Here is a 16,986-nt window from a genome sequence, read left to right as displayed (position 1 = left end):
GGGCGCTGCTGGACTCTCTCCACTGCAGCCTTGTAGTTGAGCAGGAATGAGACGTCTTCAGCTCTCAGCTGCTCCTCTGTGGCTCTGACTGTGTCTGAAAGAGCTGCTATCTCTCTGCTCAGAGCCTCCATCTTCTCCTTCAGCATCTGACTCTTCTGCTCCTCTTCCTCCCTCAGTGCAGCCATCCTGGCCTCCTCTTCCTCTTCTAGAAACTGGTGAAGCTTCTTAAACTGCTCCTTAATCTGCCTCTCTGTGTGTCGGGCCTGGACCTTCAGGTGTTCTGCTGTTTGACCAAACTTCACTTTAACTTGTTCAGAAACCTGTAACTTCTTCTTTAAGGGCTTCAGAGTTTCCTGAAGTTTCTTCTTGTGTTGTCGTGCAGCTTCATCGATGGGTCTGAATCTGTGGTCGCTGTGTTTTTCTGAATCTCTGCAGATGTGACACACACTGGCTGCTGATGGTCCAGACAGAAGAGTTTGAGTTTCTCAGAGTGCAGACTGCAGAGAGCCTCTGAAGCTCTCTGACTCTCTCTCCTCTCTGAACGTCTCACACAGGTTCTTTAATGCCAAATTTAAAGGAGGTAACTGCTTTGATGATCTTCTCTTACAAAGTGGACACTCTTGAGTTTCCTTCTCTGTCCACCAGCTCTGCAGACAGACTTTACAGAAGCTGTGGCAACATGACAGGATGACAGGATCTTTAAAGATGTCATTGCAGACAGGACAGCAGAGATCCTCCTCTAACCTGGAAGCCATTTAGTCTCTGAGTGAAGCTGAACTCGCAGCAGGCAGACGGCTCAGACAGGAATCAGTCAGTCACTCCCTCCGTTAGTGACGTCCCTGAAAGTTACTTTCACTTTGAGTCTTTGTTCTTGTAAAACTCTTGTTCAGTTTGTGGATTCAGCTGCAGGTTGAAGTGGTCGTCCTCCAGTATTCCCAGTATTCCCAGTATTCCCTCCTGTAGCTGTCCTCTCTCAGTGGAAGTGGTGGTTTTGGTCTGAAGGTGAGTCTTGTCGTCTGTCTCTCAGTGTGTCTCGTCTCAGTGAAGCAGAAGAAGAAACTGTTTCCTGGTTTGTGTCAGGTGAGGGGCGGAGCTTCTTCAGAGCAGGAACACACAGGACTGGACACGCTCTTGTTTTTCTACCTGCAGTAACAATAAAATCTACCAATAAAACCTTCATGTTAGTAGAAACACTGCATCACTTCCTGCAGTACTAACTGCTGAAACAGCTCAGTATACTCTTCAGTAAACACTGTGTATTTCATAGCAGCAGTGACAGTTGGGGGGTTATGAGTTAGTCAAAATAGAGAGTTTAAAGCAACGAACATGTAGTTGGGTTCATTGTCTATAATTCTTCACTAATGGCCAAAGAGCTCAAACGTTTCTTACTACCTAGTCTTGTATTTATAAGTTCTGACTGTAAAATGAAATAAAATGAAATTGCTAAAAAGACTTATCTCCAATAGTTTATTTATTTTAAAATAACACATTTGAGTAAAACTGACAAAGTAGGATTGTGAGTGTTTATATTAACACATAGATGTTTAAAACATCCAATAATGTGAAAATACATTTGAACATTTCAAGAAATTTGACAGTTTCAGTCTCGGGGTTCATTGTAGTGGAAATAAAATATATATTAAAGATATACAAATGCTAATTTCGAATTTCAAATGTTGGCAATTTTATATTAATTATTAGCCATTTTCTGATTGGCTGACAGGTGATCTATGATCCAGTGATCTATGTGAGGGATTAGCAAACCTCATTTATTTTTTCATTAACTTTATTATAGAGATTTTTCCTCGTCTTTGATTTTCTTTGTGATTTTTATTGGATCATTGTAACTTTTCAGGCCTCTAAAAATGATTTAAATAACAGATGTGAACAAAACTCACTGGTCACAAATAGTCATCTCTTTGTTATAAAGCGTCTCGAGCCAAAATTTGGAGCCGCTGATTTTTTTTTCTGCTTTTAATTCAGGTTTCTGTTTGTCACAGATACGCCAGGCTCCACAACCCACTAATCATGCACACCTGCTCCCAATCACAGCCAGCATAAAAGCCCTGCACTCACCTCAGTCAGGGTCCGACTTCGTTTGAATCTAGGACTCCCTATGCTACGCAGCATAACACTTCTCCAGCGATTCTCCTGACTCCAGCGAGTTGGACTTTCCTATCTCCCTACCTGCACACCTGTACTGTCAAATCAAATAAAGAACTGTTTGTTTCCATCTCGGTGGCCCCTGCCTGTCTGTTCAGTAACAGAAGGTCGGACCTTTACCGAAACCATTACCGCCATGAGCGCCGCTTCCTCTCCACCCATCCACCACCAGCCATGCCAACCATTAATTCCGGCACTTCCTCAGTCACTCTGTCACCACAGATTTACTCCCACATTATTGCGCAACTCATACCCTTCTCGGGCTCGACGGATACATTTTTGTCACTGTGTTCCCGATCATAGAGATGCACCCACACCTGCACCCCGACGAGCTATCCAAGGTGGCCCTTGTAATCTACCTGCTCAAAGGACCGGCGCTCCAATGGGCAGGGGATCGATGGTCACAACTGGGAGACATCCCGATCTTTTCACAGTTTGGCCCAACACTCCTCAGCATGTATTTCTACTGGCCAGTCTTCTGTCTACCAACCCACAACTTGCCTGCACCGGAGGAGTTCCGCCGCCCAGCTGCTCGCCTGCTCCACTGCCATCCCCAGTTCCGGCGCCGCGGTCGTCCCCAGTTCCAACGCTATCACTCCTTGCTGGATCGCAGTAGCCATTGCAGCAGCCAGCACCCCCTGCCGGATCGCAGCTGCTCTCCGGTCCCGGACTCCCTGCTGGATTGCAGTTGACTCCTCTCTCGGCTGGATCGCAGCAGCTCCCTGGACTTGCTGCTGGATCGCAGTCGCTTCCTTTCCCAGCTGGATCGCAGCAGCACCAATCCCTAGATGATGCTGGATCGCAACCACGTCCTCTTCTGGTTGGATCACAGTACGCCACAGGATCAACAGCTGGGTCCCAGCAGCAGCCGTACCCTCCTTCTCGGCCGGAAGGGCAGGTTCTGGACTCCCGAACACCACTGGTCCAACCCGCTCCACTGATCATCCGTCATCCCATCGCCGGTTCCATGTCCTGCTGTCCCGATGCCGGCTCCTAAACTGGATGACTGGCCTCCAGATGGCTCTCGCCTTCGCCGCAGACCTCCAGGGGGTTCCCGCCTTCGCCGTCAGGTTCAAGAGGGTTCCCCGCTCCGGCTTCCAGAGAGTCCCTTCCTTCACTGCAGGCCTCCAGAGGGTCCCAGCCTTCGTCTACGCTGCAGGCCTCCAGAGGGTCACAGCCTTCGTCTTTGCCACAAGCCTACAGAAAGTCTCAATCTTCGCCGCTGGTCTCCTATGACTCCGTCTTCACCCCCGGCCTTTGTTGACCTTCCTCCTGTGCCACTGGCATTCTGTAACCCTCCGTTAGTGACGTCCCTGAAAGTTACTTCCACTTTGAGTCTTTGTTCTTGTGAAACTCTTGTTCAGTTTGTGGATTCAGCTGCAGGTTGAAGTGGTCGTCCTCCAGTATTCCCAGTATTCCCTTCTGTAGCTGTCCTCTCTCAGTGGAAGTGGTGGTTTTGGTCTGAAGGTGAGTCTTGTCGTCTGTCTCTCAGTGTGTCTCGTCTCAGTGAAGCAGAAGAAGAAACTGTTTCCTGGTTTGTGTGAGCAGAGGGGCGGAGCTTCTTCAGAGCAGGAACCCTAGTGTTTAGTAGAAACACTGCATCACTTCCTGGAGTACTAACTGCTGAAACAGCTCAGTATACTCTTCAGTAAACACTGTGTATTTTCAGCAGCAGTGACAGTTGGGGGTTATGAGTTAGTCAAAATAGAGAGTTTAAAGCAACGAACATGTAGTTGGGTTCATTGTCTATAATTCTTCACTAATGGCCAAAGAGCTCAAACGTTTCTTACTTCCTAGTCTTGTATTTATAAGTTCTGACTGTAAAATGAAATAAAATGAAATTGCTAAAAAGACTTATCTCCAATAGTTAATTTATTTTAAAGTAACACATTTGAGTAAAAATGACAAAGTAGGATTGTGAGTGTTTATAGTAACACACAGATGTTTAAAACATCCAATAATGTGAAAATACATTTTAACATTTCAAGACATTTGACAGTTTCAGTCTCATGGTTCATTGTAGTGGAAATAAAATATATAATAAAGACATAAAAATGCTCATTTCTAATTTCAAATGTTGGCAGTTTTATATTAATTATTACCTATTTTCTGATTGGCTGACAGGTGATCTATGATCCAGTGATCTATGTGAGGGATTAGCAAACCTCTTTTATTTTTTCATTAACTTTATTATAGAGATTTTTCCTCGTCTTTGATTGTCTTTGTGAATTACAGGATCATTGTAACTTTTCAGGCCTCTAAAAAGGATTTAAATAACAGATGTGAACAAAACTCACTGGTCACAAATAGTCATCTCTTTGTTATAAAGCGTCTCGAGCCAAAATTTGGAGCCACTGATATTTTTCTGCTTTTAATTCAGGTTTCTGTTCAGCTGATGTTCTAATATTTGTACCTTTTAAATTAGTCGCCTCATAAAAGACTTGATAAAAGTTCTCCGGTTGCTTCTTGTTTTTGTTGTTCATCGTGCTCAGATGGCAGAGTAAATTCCATCTTTAACACTTCAATTAAAAAACGATAAAGCAGCTTGTTTAGTAAAGTATTTAGTTACTGAAGACAGAGTGCGATTCTATTTCAACTGTAGAAGTCCAAAACCTGAAAACAAAATCTTTAATCTGTGCACATAAACCACTAAAATGTAAACATTTAATTTAACTCTCTGAATTATATTTCAGGTACTCCTTTAATTGTACCTTAACTTTTCAGGGATTCAGCTCAAATGTGGAGTTAATTGATTGATAAATGAAGAGATTATGATATATGAAGGGATTGTCTCCAAAAATGTCAAAATAAATACACCAAACAGCATCCCTGAATTTCCACTAATTATTAAGTTAAGTTCTAAATTAACGGATGGATTTCGTTGCATTTGGTCTTTTTCTTGTTTTTCTTAAACCGTGCAGATAATATATTAAAGTACCTTCAATAGGTCTTGATTTTTCTTGTGTTTTGGGCAGGTCCTGGATCAGTGGAGAGCTTACATGATGCAGTTAAAGCACTGACGCTCCACACCAACGTGTAAATATGTATTTTATTTTATATTTGTATGTAAATGTAGAATCAATACTTCACAGGTGAGTCTGAACAGGCTGCGACATCTAGTGGCTGTTAGAAGAACTGCAGCTCAACACACAACAGACCTGAGATCAGTTCACATCTGACAGCTTTTATATTCAAATAGTGATGAACAGTGTTTATTTAAAACGTCCTCTCAGCGTGTTTGGTCCTCACAGGGACAGAAAGTGTCAGTGTGTCTGTCTGTGTTCAGTAGAGCTTCATGGAGGCTTCAAACAGCTCGCTCAGGTCCTCCTCGCTGTGTTCTCGGGGAGACAGTTTGGTCACTCGCTCCTGAAAAACAAAGAACAAGAAAAGACGTTAAATCACCGAAAACTCTCACTCAGACACAAATCTACATCAGTCCCTTCAAATCCCCTTAAAACACCTTAATTTGAAAAGCCCTTAATAAACAAATGAAGTAGAGTTTAAGGGAGAAAATAACATTAGCTTAATTTTTCAATTAATGAGCAACTTTTGGGGTTAATCAATTGATAAATTAATTAATTATATTAAGGGATTTTACAGGATTATCTCCACAGTTTCAGAGAGGTACACCTTAAAATAGCAAACACTATATAGCACCCTCAATTTTCACCTTTAGGGACCTGCTCAGTTATATATGAATGTATCCCTTAAACTGTGCAGATAATCTATTATAAATGCTTTAAATAGACAATTTTTAAAGAAGGTAAAAATACAAGGATCATATTTGGTGTTTGATGATGTGAAATGAACATTTTGAACATGAATTTGAACTTTCAGGTTGTTCTGAAGGTGAGCGAAGTTAAACAGACCTGAGGGATGGTTCCCTTCACCAGAGCTGGGATGTCGTCTTTACTGTATCCCACAGCTCCCAGTCCGTCCTCCACCTGCAGGTCAAACAGGAACTGACGCAGCGTGTCGGCCAGAACAGCACCCGCATCCTCCCTCTTCACCTGCCGAATGTCTGCACCTGAATGCAGCACAGGTGTGTGTCAGGTAAAGGTTTTTTGGTACTTGATGACGTTACCTGTTTGTCACTGTAACTTGAGAATAATATGCTAGTAAATTGGTATTAACATCATAATGTTGTGATGAGATGGTGGTTGCAGGTAAATTAAGTCTCTATCAGTGCGGCTAATGCTAAGATAACTAGCTGAGGCTAATATTAAGAGACGTTGCAGTAGCTGTGATTAGGCTATGGTTGTAGCTATCGCTGTGTTTTTAATGTAACAGTAACTAACCTGCATGCCGGTGTAAAGCGGCCTGGCTGTGTTGGTTGTACAGTAACTGGTGACACATCTGTCATATCTGATAGAAGAACCAGGTTCAAGTCCTGCTGAAGTTCTGACTTTACAATGCAGTCTGGGCCAATGTAAATATTTCGGTGCTGTAAAGAGTAGCCAGCCACAGCTAATGTTAGAGCCATATTTAGGTCAGTAGCTACAGCTATAACCATACCCACATGGCATTTTCTTTGGCTGTGGCCATTGTGATGTATTGCAGTATATTGTTATTATTATTTATTACAGTATTTGTATCACATTGTGTTGTATTATACTGTATTATCCGGTACTGTACAGGTGAACAGGTACCGAGGATCTCTGCAGCCTCCAGGTGGCGCTCTGGACACATCGGGGCTGTGAAGTTGAAGACGGCCGGAGACGTGAGGACCACTGAGAGACCATGAGGCTGAGGACACACACACGTTTGTCTTTCAACACTTGTGAGGACCCTCATTGAAACAACATTGACAAAATGCATTCCCTAACCCTAAAACCATCACAACTAAATGCCTAACCCCTAACCCCAACACTAACCCCAACTTAAACCTGATTCTAACCTGAACCTTAAAACCATATCTGAACCTTAGACCAAATGTCCTCACAATGATTGTTTAAAACTTAAATTGGTTCTCAGAAACAGAGCAATACAAGCACACACACAACGTTTATCGATATTTATGACTAAGCTGTTTCATTTTAAAGCTTTAGCGTTAATAAACTTGACTTCACTGTAAAGATTCTGCATCATTTTTGACCTGTGTGTCCAGTGATCCTGTTCATGACGCCAAATCTTTCTAATAACAGTTCTTTGATGTTTTACAATATTAAATATTAATATTAATAACTTTTGTATTTTCTGTTTTTTCATGTGCTGTGCATCAAAACAGTTTCTCAAATCTCAACATTAATACACCTGGACAAAACAAGTTTTGTCTAGAAAAAAACCCTTTAGATTAACCAGATTAATTTTATTTACAGACTACCTGCTACAATCTGTAAAAACACAGAAAAGAGTTAAAAACAAGTTGGATCAAAACTCTCTAAAACACAGTGATCACTGTAAAAACAGGAGAATAGCAGCTCTGGTTTAGTTCAAATTTCCAGCGGAGTTCCTCAGGGAACCTGTTCGGGTCCTCTGTGGTTCTCCAGTTTAACAGTTCAGATTTATTATTTCATCTTATTGTCTCATTTTCTTAAAATCAGTGGGGGGAAAAAAATCAGTCAATGGGATGAGAATATTTTTTGTTTGCAATTCACATCAACAGGTGATTTCTTATTTCCAGCACTGCAATATTTCTGATTCAGTTTGGTTTGAACACTAATACTGATTAGAATTAGATTTTGGCTAATATCTGGAAACACATCAACGTTTTACACTCATGTTTATGAAAAGGTTAAAAAACTGTTATGATGTAATGTTCAGGCAGCTGTGTTGTTTCTGCTCATCACTCACCACCAGAGCGTGCTCCACACTGTAACCCTTTGCTGAATGAGTCTTCACATTACCAGCGATCGGATACGACATCCCATGACTGCAGACAGAAACGTCACAACAAAACATTTTTATTTAGCCTACACTGAAAATAAATCCCTTCATTTTTTTTTACTTTGACATTTAATTAATTTATCAAGTAATAATGATGTAATTCAGGTGTTTCTATTGGGGTTAAGGGGTTAACCATACCTGCCAACACTCCCGTTTCGCCATCTCCTGGTGCCCTCCTGTTTTCTTGTTTCTCCCACGAAACTCCCGTAATTTGCATGGTCCTCAAACTTTATTATGAATACACGGATCCAAGTTTTGGATGTTTGTCTGACGTCACCCAAGTTGCCAGATCGTCTATGAAACACAATCTACACACTACATAAAATTTCAACCCATCTGTCACGGCAACAAGCCCCCCAAAAAAATCCTGTATTTTGATACCTAAATGTTGGCAGGTATGGGGTTAACTAATTAAAATTAATGGATTTTAATATATTAGGGTAATTTGAATGGATTATCTGCATAGTTTCAGGGCATTTTTAAGGGTTTCTTAAGCACTTGAAAAGCCCTTAAACCCTGAACCATATAATATTAACCAATTACCTTTAATTAATAAATTCATGGATTATTATATGTAAGGTGTTTTTAACGTATCATTTCTACAGTTTCGGAGAAACCTTAAAATTTAATAAATAACATAAAAGGTTGGTGGTTCGTGGCAGCAGAGCTTCATTTTTACCAAAGATGAACTCCGGCGTTTCCGAAGCCGATGCCAGCGAACACACTGGCCAGGTGCATGCTGGACCGAGCCTCCAGATCCTCAGGGTCCCGCACGGCTCTGTAAACAAACAATCAATCAGTTAATCAATCAAACAGCCATCCTGTTAATAAGAATCCTGATCATGATGTGAAAGGTTTTCTGTTTCATAATATTCAAAATTGCTACAAAGTTTTTGCATACCAGGAAGTTTCATTTACAGGTGATCAAAAACTGACCGATTCTGACTTATTTTATTTTTCATGTTATTTTTTATTTTATTTGTTATTTTTTTGCTAGTTTTTCATTTAACAAAGTTTCACGTAATGTTAGTTTTGTTAGTTTTTTCTGAAAATTTAACATTAGTCTTTATTTAATCTTTGATTGTTTTAATTTCAGTTAATTTGATTTTTATTTTATCAAGCTCCTCTCCTGTGAAATCAGGTCCCAGTTTGAGTTCGGAAGGCAGACACCGTCTCCACATCTAAGAGTAGGCTTAAGACTTTCCTCTTTGATAAAGCTTATAGTTCGGGCTGGCTCAGGTGAGTCCTGAACCATCCCTTAGTTATGCTGCTATAGGCCTAGACTGCTGGGAGACTTCCCATGATGCACCTCTTTCCTCTCTCCTCCTCTCCCTCTCCATCTGTATGCATGTTTATCCCATTACTGCATGTTACTAACTCGACATCTTCTCTCTCCCGTAGTTCTGTGCTTTCTCGATTCTCTCCTCTCTCCTTCTGTCGCTTTCAGCAGGTATTTCTGCCTCCAGAGCTGCAGAGTCTGGATCTGTGGTTGTGGGCCACCTGCTGCCCCGTGTTCCTGCAGAGTCTGGATCTGTGGTTGTGGGCCACCTGCTGCCCCCGTGTTCCTGCTCGACAACTGCTACTATAGTTGTTGTTAATGGCTCTGTTACTGATGCTGACATTATTATTCCTATGACTATCATTCCTATTATTATTAACTTATTAATATTACCACTACCATTACATTACTACTATTTTAAAAATCTAGGTGGTATTTGCATTGTTCTTCCCCCTCCCCCACCTCCCTTCTGTCTCTCTCTCTCTGTCTCTCTCTCAAAACCTAACATGGCCGCCCACCATTGAGTCTGGTTCTGCTCGAGGTTTCTGCCTCTTAAAGGAAGTTTTTCCTTGCCACTGTAGCCAAGTGCTTGCTCATTGTGGGATTTGATGGGTCTCTGTAAATAATATTATAAAGACTACAGTCTAGACCTGCTCTATAGGAAAAGTGCAATGAGATAACTTCTTTTATGAATTGGTTGAATATAAATAAAATTGAATTGAATTGAATTTAAATTATATCTTGTAATTTAATCCTGCAGTGTACAGGATTATTTGTTATAGTAATAATAATATTCAAAGAAAAAAAGAAACACCTACCATTATTGTTATTTTCTGTGTTTTTGTTTCTTGTGTATTAAAAGTATTTCTCAAATCTAAAATTCTTCAGGACCCTGACCTGGATTCATTTCATAAACCAACTGCCTGCTGCAGTCTGTAAAAACATAAACTCTCCCAACAACCTCAGACGGTTAACCCACGGTGATCACCCTTTAAATGAGGAGAACTGCAGATCTGGTTTAGTTAAAATCGGTGGCGGAGTTCCTCAGGGAACCTGTTTGAGTCCTCTTTGGTTCTTCTGTTTAACGGTTCAGATTTACCTCCAGTTAAACTTTATTACCGTTTCATGTACTTGGCGACCACTTTGAGGGCGTGGCGGGACCAGACGTCACTGATGGGGTTGCTACCTTGGTAGGCGGGGCGGTTGATGGGGTTGGGGGGGCAGGGGCTCCTCTGGTTGTAGGGCAGAGCGGTGTATGACTCCAGAGCGTGACTGAAGGAAATAAAACATGTTATTATTCTGTGAGTTATCGACTGGCTGTCAGATAACATCACTTCTTCTTTAACAGCCCCGTCTACTGTAGATTTATTCACCTTCAGGAAAACAACTAATTACAAACGACTCTCTTAAATCATAAAATCTAAAAAAAACTTTCTGAAACTGAAAAAACTGAAAAATTCTAACTAAAATAATTATGTAATAATAAAATAATTCAAAAAAAAAATAAAATGTAATAATACATTTAATTAAAAAAGAATCTGTAAAATTTAAACTAACAAAATAAAAATAAAATGAAAAAAATGAAACTAAATAAAATAAAAAGTTTTTAAAAAAGTATGGAATTAGAAACTTTGGAATATGTCTGATCTCAGTTTCTAAACTGAGACATTTCACAGTGTTGTCCCTCAATCTCTGTCCTTCATGTCTTCAGACTTTAATGTCTCATAAAAACATAAAAACAGAACAATGTGTTAGTGCGTTAAAGGTAAAGTTAACACTGAGACGCTCTGAGGCCTCAGCCTGATACTGTCTGTAGGTGAAAGGTTCACTCTGCAGGGGTCAGAGGTCACGGCTGCTCGACAGCACAGAACACAACTAGTCAACGAGTCCACGTTCAAACATAAGTATAAAATTATCAACAGTTTGAGTAGTTTTTAATGTCTCTCGTGTTTTCTCTCAGATTCAGATTCAGGAGCTTGTTGACTGTAAACTGATCTGAACAGCAGCAAACGTCTCAGCGACGATCAGGCGACAGAAAACAGATGATCCCTGATGGACTGACAAAAATAAAATATATACATTTTATTTAAAATATTGTCCTCACACATCTCCTGTTAGCATCCACTCTTCCCTTTTAAAAACACACAGTTTTCTTTCTTTTTGTGAACTCAAATAATGTAATGATCGATCAGTCATTGATCACAATGATCTGAATCAGATCCTGATGTGACTCAGAGGATCTGGTCTGCTGAGTCATGCAGCTCTTTCTCTCTCTGAAGGTTAATTTATGTTGTCAAACCTCCTCCACAGACAGACAGATGGACGGACAGACAGGCAGACCAGAGCACGTCGAAGCCGCTGTTGGCGGCGACTCTCTCGGGCATGCTCAGTGTGTGTGTCGGGTCCACGATGCCCAGTGTCGGTCTGATGGCTCTGCTGGCGATACCTGAACACAGAAAACCAATCACAGCTCAGACTGACACTCTGATGTTGCCATGACTCTTATTTATATTTGAAACTTTTGTTTTGTTACTTTGAGCTTCCAACAGGCTGAAAATATACTTTATTAAGTGAGCTGAATATTTTTTAGAACAGGACAGACTTTAAAGATAAATGTCTTCAAACTGAAGTTTGACTTTTATTTATTGATAATGAAAACAAGTCACTGATCTCAGTCTCAGATGGTGAACTGAGCAGCAAACACTCACAGATTAATCTATATCTCATTTTTACCTGTTTTGGCTTTCAGAGGCTCAAAGTCAAAGATGGCGACTCCGGTGGTCTCACTGCCGGTTCCTGCAGTTGTAGGAACTGAAGTGCAAAGTACAAATGAGAGTAAAACACATGAAGTGACCGTAACTCTTCACCTCTTTACTGTCGGAAGAACAAGAAAAGATCTGTCGACCACCAAAACTGCTCAGGTTTGATAAAATGTTTATGTTTGGCAAGAAGGGTAGGAGGAGGTAGAGAAGAAAAAAAATCATCAAAATCAAAACTATTTATTTAAACAATTCATTAAATTCAATTTAATGACAAATATTTAAAATATATAATATAAATATAAATTTTAATTTAAATATAGGTAAAGAAGGAAAAACTGAAACGACAGATGTACTGACTAATTATTTATTCATGAGGATCAGATAAATCATTGATCAACAGTTTGATTGTCTATAAACATTTTATATTTTAAAACCTGTTACCTAACATTAAATTATCAGCTGTCAATCACACCGCCTCCTGCCCTCAGCTAACCTCCTATCAGCTTTAACCTCAGTGGTTGCCGTGGTAACCAGAGTGTTTCCTGTTACCTGCGATGAGCGGCTTCAGAGCTCCGGTGATCGGCTTCCCTTTGCCGATCGGCGCGTTGACGAAGTCCAGGAAGTCGGCGTCGGGGTGACACGCGTACAGATTGGCTGCTTTACAGGTGTCAATCACAGAGCCCCCGCCCACCGCCACGAACACGTCGAACAAGTTGTTTTTAGCAAACGCGATGGCTTCTTTAAAACTATAACACACACACACACACACACACAGAGGATGGTATTAACGTACTTGTGAGGACTCTGTATTGACTGAAATTCAACATTGCATTTACAGTGTAAATATCATCTACCTGCAGTTAAACTATAAAACAATCTCAAAATGAACACAAAGCTTTACTATATTTTACCTCATCCACAATAATAATTGTCTATTTACTGTTTATTTTCTACTTCTTTCAAACATAAACATTTATTTGTTGTGTCTCTGAAAAAGTCATTTTGTGTTCAATGTTCATATTTCCCCCACAATGTGTAAATACCAGATTCAAAGAATCACAACAAACTGTTTCCTGATGTAATAATAACGGACAAAGTGACTCCATTGTGGGAGTCCGTTAGTGTTGACTTTTATTGTAGGGACCAGTGAGTCCTCACAGTGAAGTGTGGAAACAGGTGTCCTCATAATGTAAGAACAACAGGTAAAAACACGTAAAGACTCAAATATACTCTTTACCTGGTGTTCATTACATTATGGGGACACAAGTATATACAGAGTCTGTATATACTTGTGTCCCCATAACGTAATGAACACCAGGTAAAAACACAACTCAAATACACTCTTGTGTCCTGATGTAAGAAATTAAAGGACAAAATGACGCCATTATCGTCTCTACGTGGACACTGTTATTTTATCTACACCTGACAGCCAATCAGAGAGCAGGATTACCTGCGACAGTTTAGTGTCTCACCTGGTGTCAGTGGGCTCCACCCGGACGTTGTCGTAGACTTTGTACTTGACTCCATTCTTGGCCAGAGACTCCAGGACGGCCTTCACCGGAGGGAGGCGGGACAAGTTCTTGTCCGTCATCAGACAGACGTTCCGAGCTCCGAGGTTCTGCAGGTCCTGCAGGAGAACCGGAGAACAACAACAAAACTGAGGACAACAGGACTTTATCCATATTGTGTGTTTATTTCATGTGTTTTCGTATTTATGTGTCTCGTACTGAGAGAACATAGAGGCTTTTCATTTTTCTGTTAAAATATTTTCACAGACTTCAATGAGTACTTTTATTTACACAGACTTTCTGTTCAGACTTCATGTTGTACTTTCGAGGAAAATCATTTGCGTATCCTCTCAAAACAGGTGGTGCTTTAAGCTTGTTGTGAAGGTTTTTACCTTTATCTTCCACTTAATTCCAAAATTTCACTTTTAACAGTGGTCTTTTTTTTTCCTGTGGTTTTTCGGAGATCTTTAGGCTGTGACTGTGATATCTAGTACTAAATTAGAAGTTGTGTTAACACTGTAGAATCAGAAGAGATATTATCTCTTTAATTCTCCCTAACCTGGTGAACTAGAAGCCAGCCTTTCTATGCAAACATCAGAAATGAGAGGCACAATGAGAGGCTGAGTCCTGCTGCTCGCGTCAGAAAGGAAAGAATAATTTTAACAGTAGAAGTGAATGTTTTCAAGTGGTTCCTGTGAGTACTGCATTTTTAAATGCACCCTACTACTAAAAAGCGCAGGTGTGAAAACACCCTGAATAAGGTGAGAAGGAAACTGATTAGAAACATATGAGTTTTGTCTGTTTACACTGCAGGCATCTTCACGAGTTTTTGCACTATAACTTCAGGTATCTGGCAGATGTTCAGTATATTTTGATGATGATGATGATGTTTGGTTACCATGCCGATCTCTCTGCTGACTCCTTCTCCATATCTGATGTTGGAACTCGCCATCTGACAGAAACAAACACACACAACAAAGTTGTAAATATGCCACAAACTGTAAAACACGTTACACTACAAGCTTAAAAGTAGTACTTCTACTACTGTAATATTTATACTAATGATACTTGGTTTCATGCTCGCAATACTTCATACTCCATATACTCCACACTGCTGACTGATGTGGGGGGGTGAACGTGACGTCAGGTGTCTCAGGTTACGTCAATGATTTTTCACAGATTTTTTAAAAGTGGGACCAGGATCAATAGATGTAATAAAGTTACTAATTAGTGTGAAGTTACTCTGATGATATGTTTAAATAAACATGTCTCTGGTGTTTTGGACTTCGTGTGATGTTCGTTCCTATAAAGCCATAAACGTTTTTGTGCTAAAAACAGTTCAAAATACTGATTGCTTTTATACAAATTCTCAAGAATCATTAAGATTGTAGCGTAGGTATTCACTCAGGACTGTACAGGTGTTAGTTGACAACAGTGATGTTCGCTTTGGGGTGTCGGTAAGAAAACACAGGATGCTCAGATATGGTTAAGTCTTCTTTACTGACTTTCTCTTCACACACAAACAAACACATACACACAAACAAACACACACAAACACAAACACACAAACAAACACACACACACACACACACACACACACACACACACACACACACACACACACACACACACACACACACACACACACACACACACACACACACACACACACACACACACACACACACACACACACACACACACACACACACACACACACACACACACACACACACACACACACACACACACACACACACACACACACACACACACACACACACACACACACACACACACACACACACACACACACACACACACACAAACACACACACACACACACACACACAAACACACACACACACACACACACACACACACACACACACACAAACACACAAACAAACACACACACAAACACACACACACACACACACACACACACACACACACACACACACACACACACACACACACACACACACACACACAACACACACACTCACACAACACAAACACACACAAACAAACACAAACACACACAACACACACAACACAAACACACACACACAAACACACACACACAAACACACACACACACACACACACACACACACACACACACACACACACACACACACACACACACACACACACAACTTTCACATTTTAAGTTAATTTCAACACATTTTGTAGTTTCGTCTCTTCGGGACAAATAAACTTTATTGTGAAGGTGTGTTTCCTGTGAGCTCTCTGATTGGATGAATACTGCTGCACTTCAACCAGAGATTATTATTATTTTTATTATTATTGTTATTATTATTATTATTATTATTATTTCAGTTGTTTTAATAGAATAAAGGTTTTATACAAACATGACTTCATACTGATCTTTATAGTTTAACTATTACAGTGAGTAGACTCATTTACATACTTAACGGTGTCTTTTCGTCTAATTCAGCGAAAATCTCCTGTAGCGACAGTTTGCTAACCCGCAACCTAGCTAAGCTAACCCACAACCTAGCTTAGCTAACCCGCAACCTAGCTAAGCTAACCCACAACCTAGCTAAGTTAACCCCAACCTAGCTAAGCTAACCCCCAACCTAGCTAAGATAACCCCCAACCTAGCTAAGATAACCCCCAACCTAGCTAAGATAACCCCCAACCTAGCTAAGCTAACCCACAACCTAGCTAAGCTAACCCACAACCTAGCTTAGCTAACCCACAACCTAGCTAAGCTAACCCACAACCTAGCTAACGTTCGTTACAGTACTTGCTGAGTCGTTGTTCGCTCTGTATCGTGGTATTTGTCGTAGTGTTGGATTTCTCCAGAATCGCACACCGCACCTTTAAGAACACAAAACTTCCTTTAAAAAAGACACAATTCAGCTTCACAGCAGCAGAACACACTCACACTTTGATGGAGGTGAAGTGAAACCTGGAAACAGGAATGAGTCCAGATGCTGTTGGGACATGAAAGCGTCTCTGAGCCTGAACAGACTGAAGGTTCGGTTAGCATGACAGCTTATAGGTGAGCAACGTTAGCCTGTTTAAAATCATCCTCTCGCGCTCTGTTTAATTCTTCTTCAGTAAAACTCTTGAGTCGAATAGAGTCCAACGCAATATAGATTTTACTGTAATATCAAAACAAAGTACACGTAAACCGAGTTGGTTCATGAAGCAACTGAACAGGCTCAGTCGTGCATTCACTTACATTTTAAAAACATGCTCCTCCTGGCGGGTCGTTCCCTATTGGTCCACAATCAAAACACATAAATCATTGATAGTCTCTGATTGGTTATGAATTATTGTGCTGTTACGCTTTTACCCACATGAGGGCGCCATTACACAAGGAAACTTCTGATTAAAGACACGAAAACATGAT

General features: G+C 40.5%; 1 protein-coding gene and 1 pseudogene across 7 annotated transcripts in view; both read right to left on the bottom strand.

Moving 5' to 3' along the window:
- Positions 1 to 499, bottom strand: part of LOC122886888 — a 1,576-nt pseudogene extending 1,077 nt beyond the window's left edge.
- LOC122886853 (hydroxyacid-oxoacid transhydrogenase, mitochondrial-like) overlaps positions 1 to 16,986 on the bottom strand; it is a 30,122-nt gene that overhangs the window by 1,077 nt on the left and 12,059 nt on the right. The window contains exons 1-12 of one of the 7 annotated variants that reach the window (XM_044219619.1): positions 16,516 to 16,830; positions 14,497 to 14,550; positions 13,563 to 13,717; positions 12,640 to 12,836; positions 12,062 to 12,139; positions 11,669 to 11,774; positions 10,448 to 10,600; positions 8,729 to 8,827; positions 7,957 to 8,035; positions 6,813 to 6,909; positions 6,033 to 6,190; positions 5,199 to 5,529 (exon numbers count right to left, since the gene is read on the bottom strand). The exons of 1 other annotated variant lie outside the window; for it this stretch is intronic. In XM_044219619.1, coding sequence (XP_044075554.1) covers positions 5,446 to 5,529; positions 6,033 to 6,190; positions 6,813 to 6,909; positions 7,957 to 8,035; positions 8,729 to 8,827; positions 10,448 to 10,600; positions 11,669 to 11,774; positions 12,062 to 12,139; positions 12,640 to 12,836; positions 13,563 to 13,717; positions 14,497 to 14,550; positions 16,516 to 16,620 — 1,365 coding nt within the window. In that variant the 5' untranslated portion in view covers positions 16,621 to 16,830 and the 3' untranslated portion in view covers positions 5,199 to 5,445. Of the gene's footprint in view, positions 1 to 5,198; positions 5,530 to 6,032; positions 6,191 to 6,798; positions 6,910 to 7,956; positions 8,036 to 8,728; positions 8,828 to 10,447; positions 10,601 to 11,668; positions 11,775 to 12,061; positions 12,140 to 12,639; positions 12,837 to 13,562; positions 13,718 to 14,496; positions 14,551 to 16,515; positions 16,831 to 16,986 lie in introns of those variants that run through there. 5 more of the 7 variants (XM_044219615.1, XM_044219616.1, XM_044219621.1 and 2 more) reach the window with 5 other exon arrangements.

The sequence above is a fragment of the Siniperca chuatsi genome, linkage group LG13, assembly GCF_020085105.1.
Source record: "Siniperca chuatsi isolate FFG_IHB_CAS linkage group LG13, ASM2008510v1, whole genome shotgun sequence".
Classification (NCBI taxonomy): domain Eukaryota; kingdom Metazoa; phylum Chordata; class Actinopteri; order Centrarchiformes; family Sinipercidae; genus Siniperca; species Siniperca chuatsi.
The sequence above is the reverse complement of the archived record's forward strand: the minus strand, read 5'-3'. Positions and strand labels throughout refer to the sequence as shown.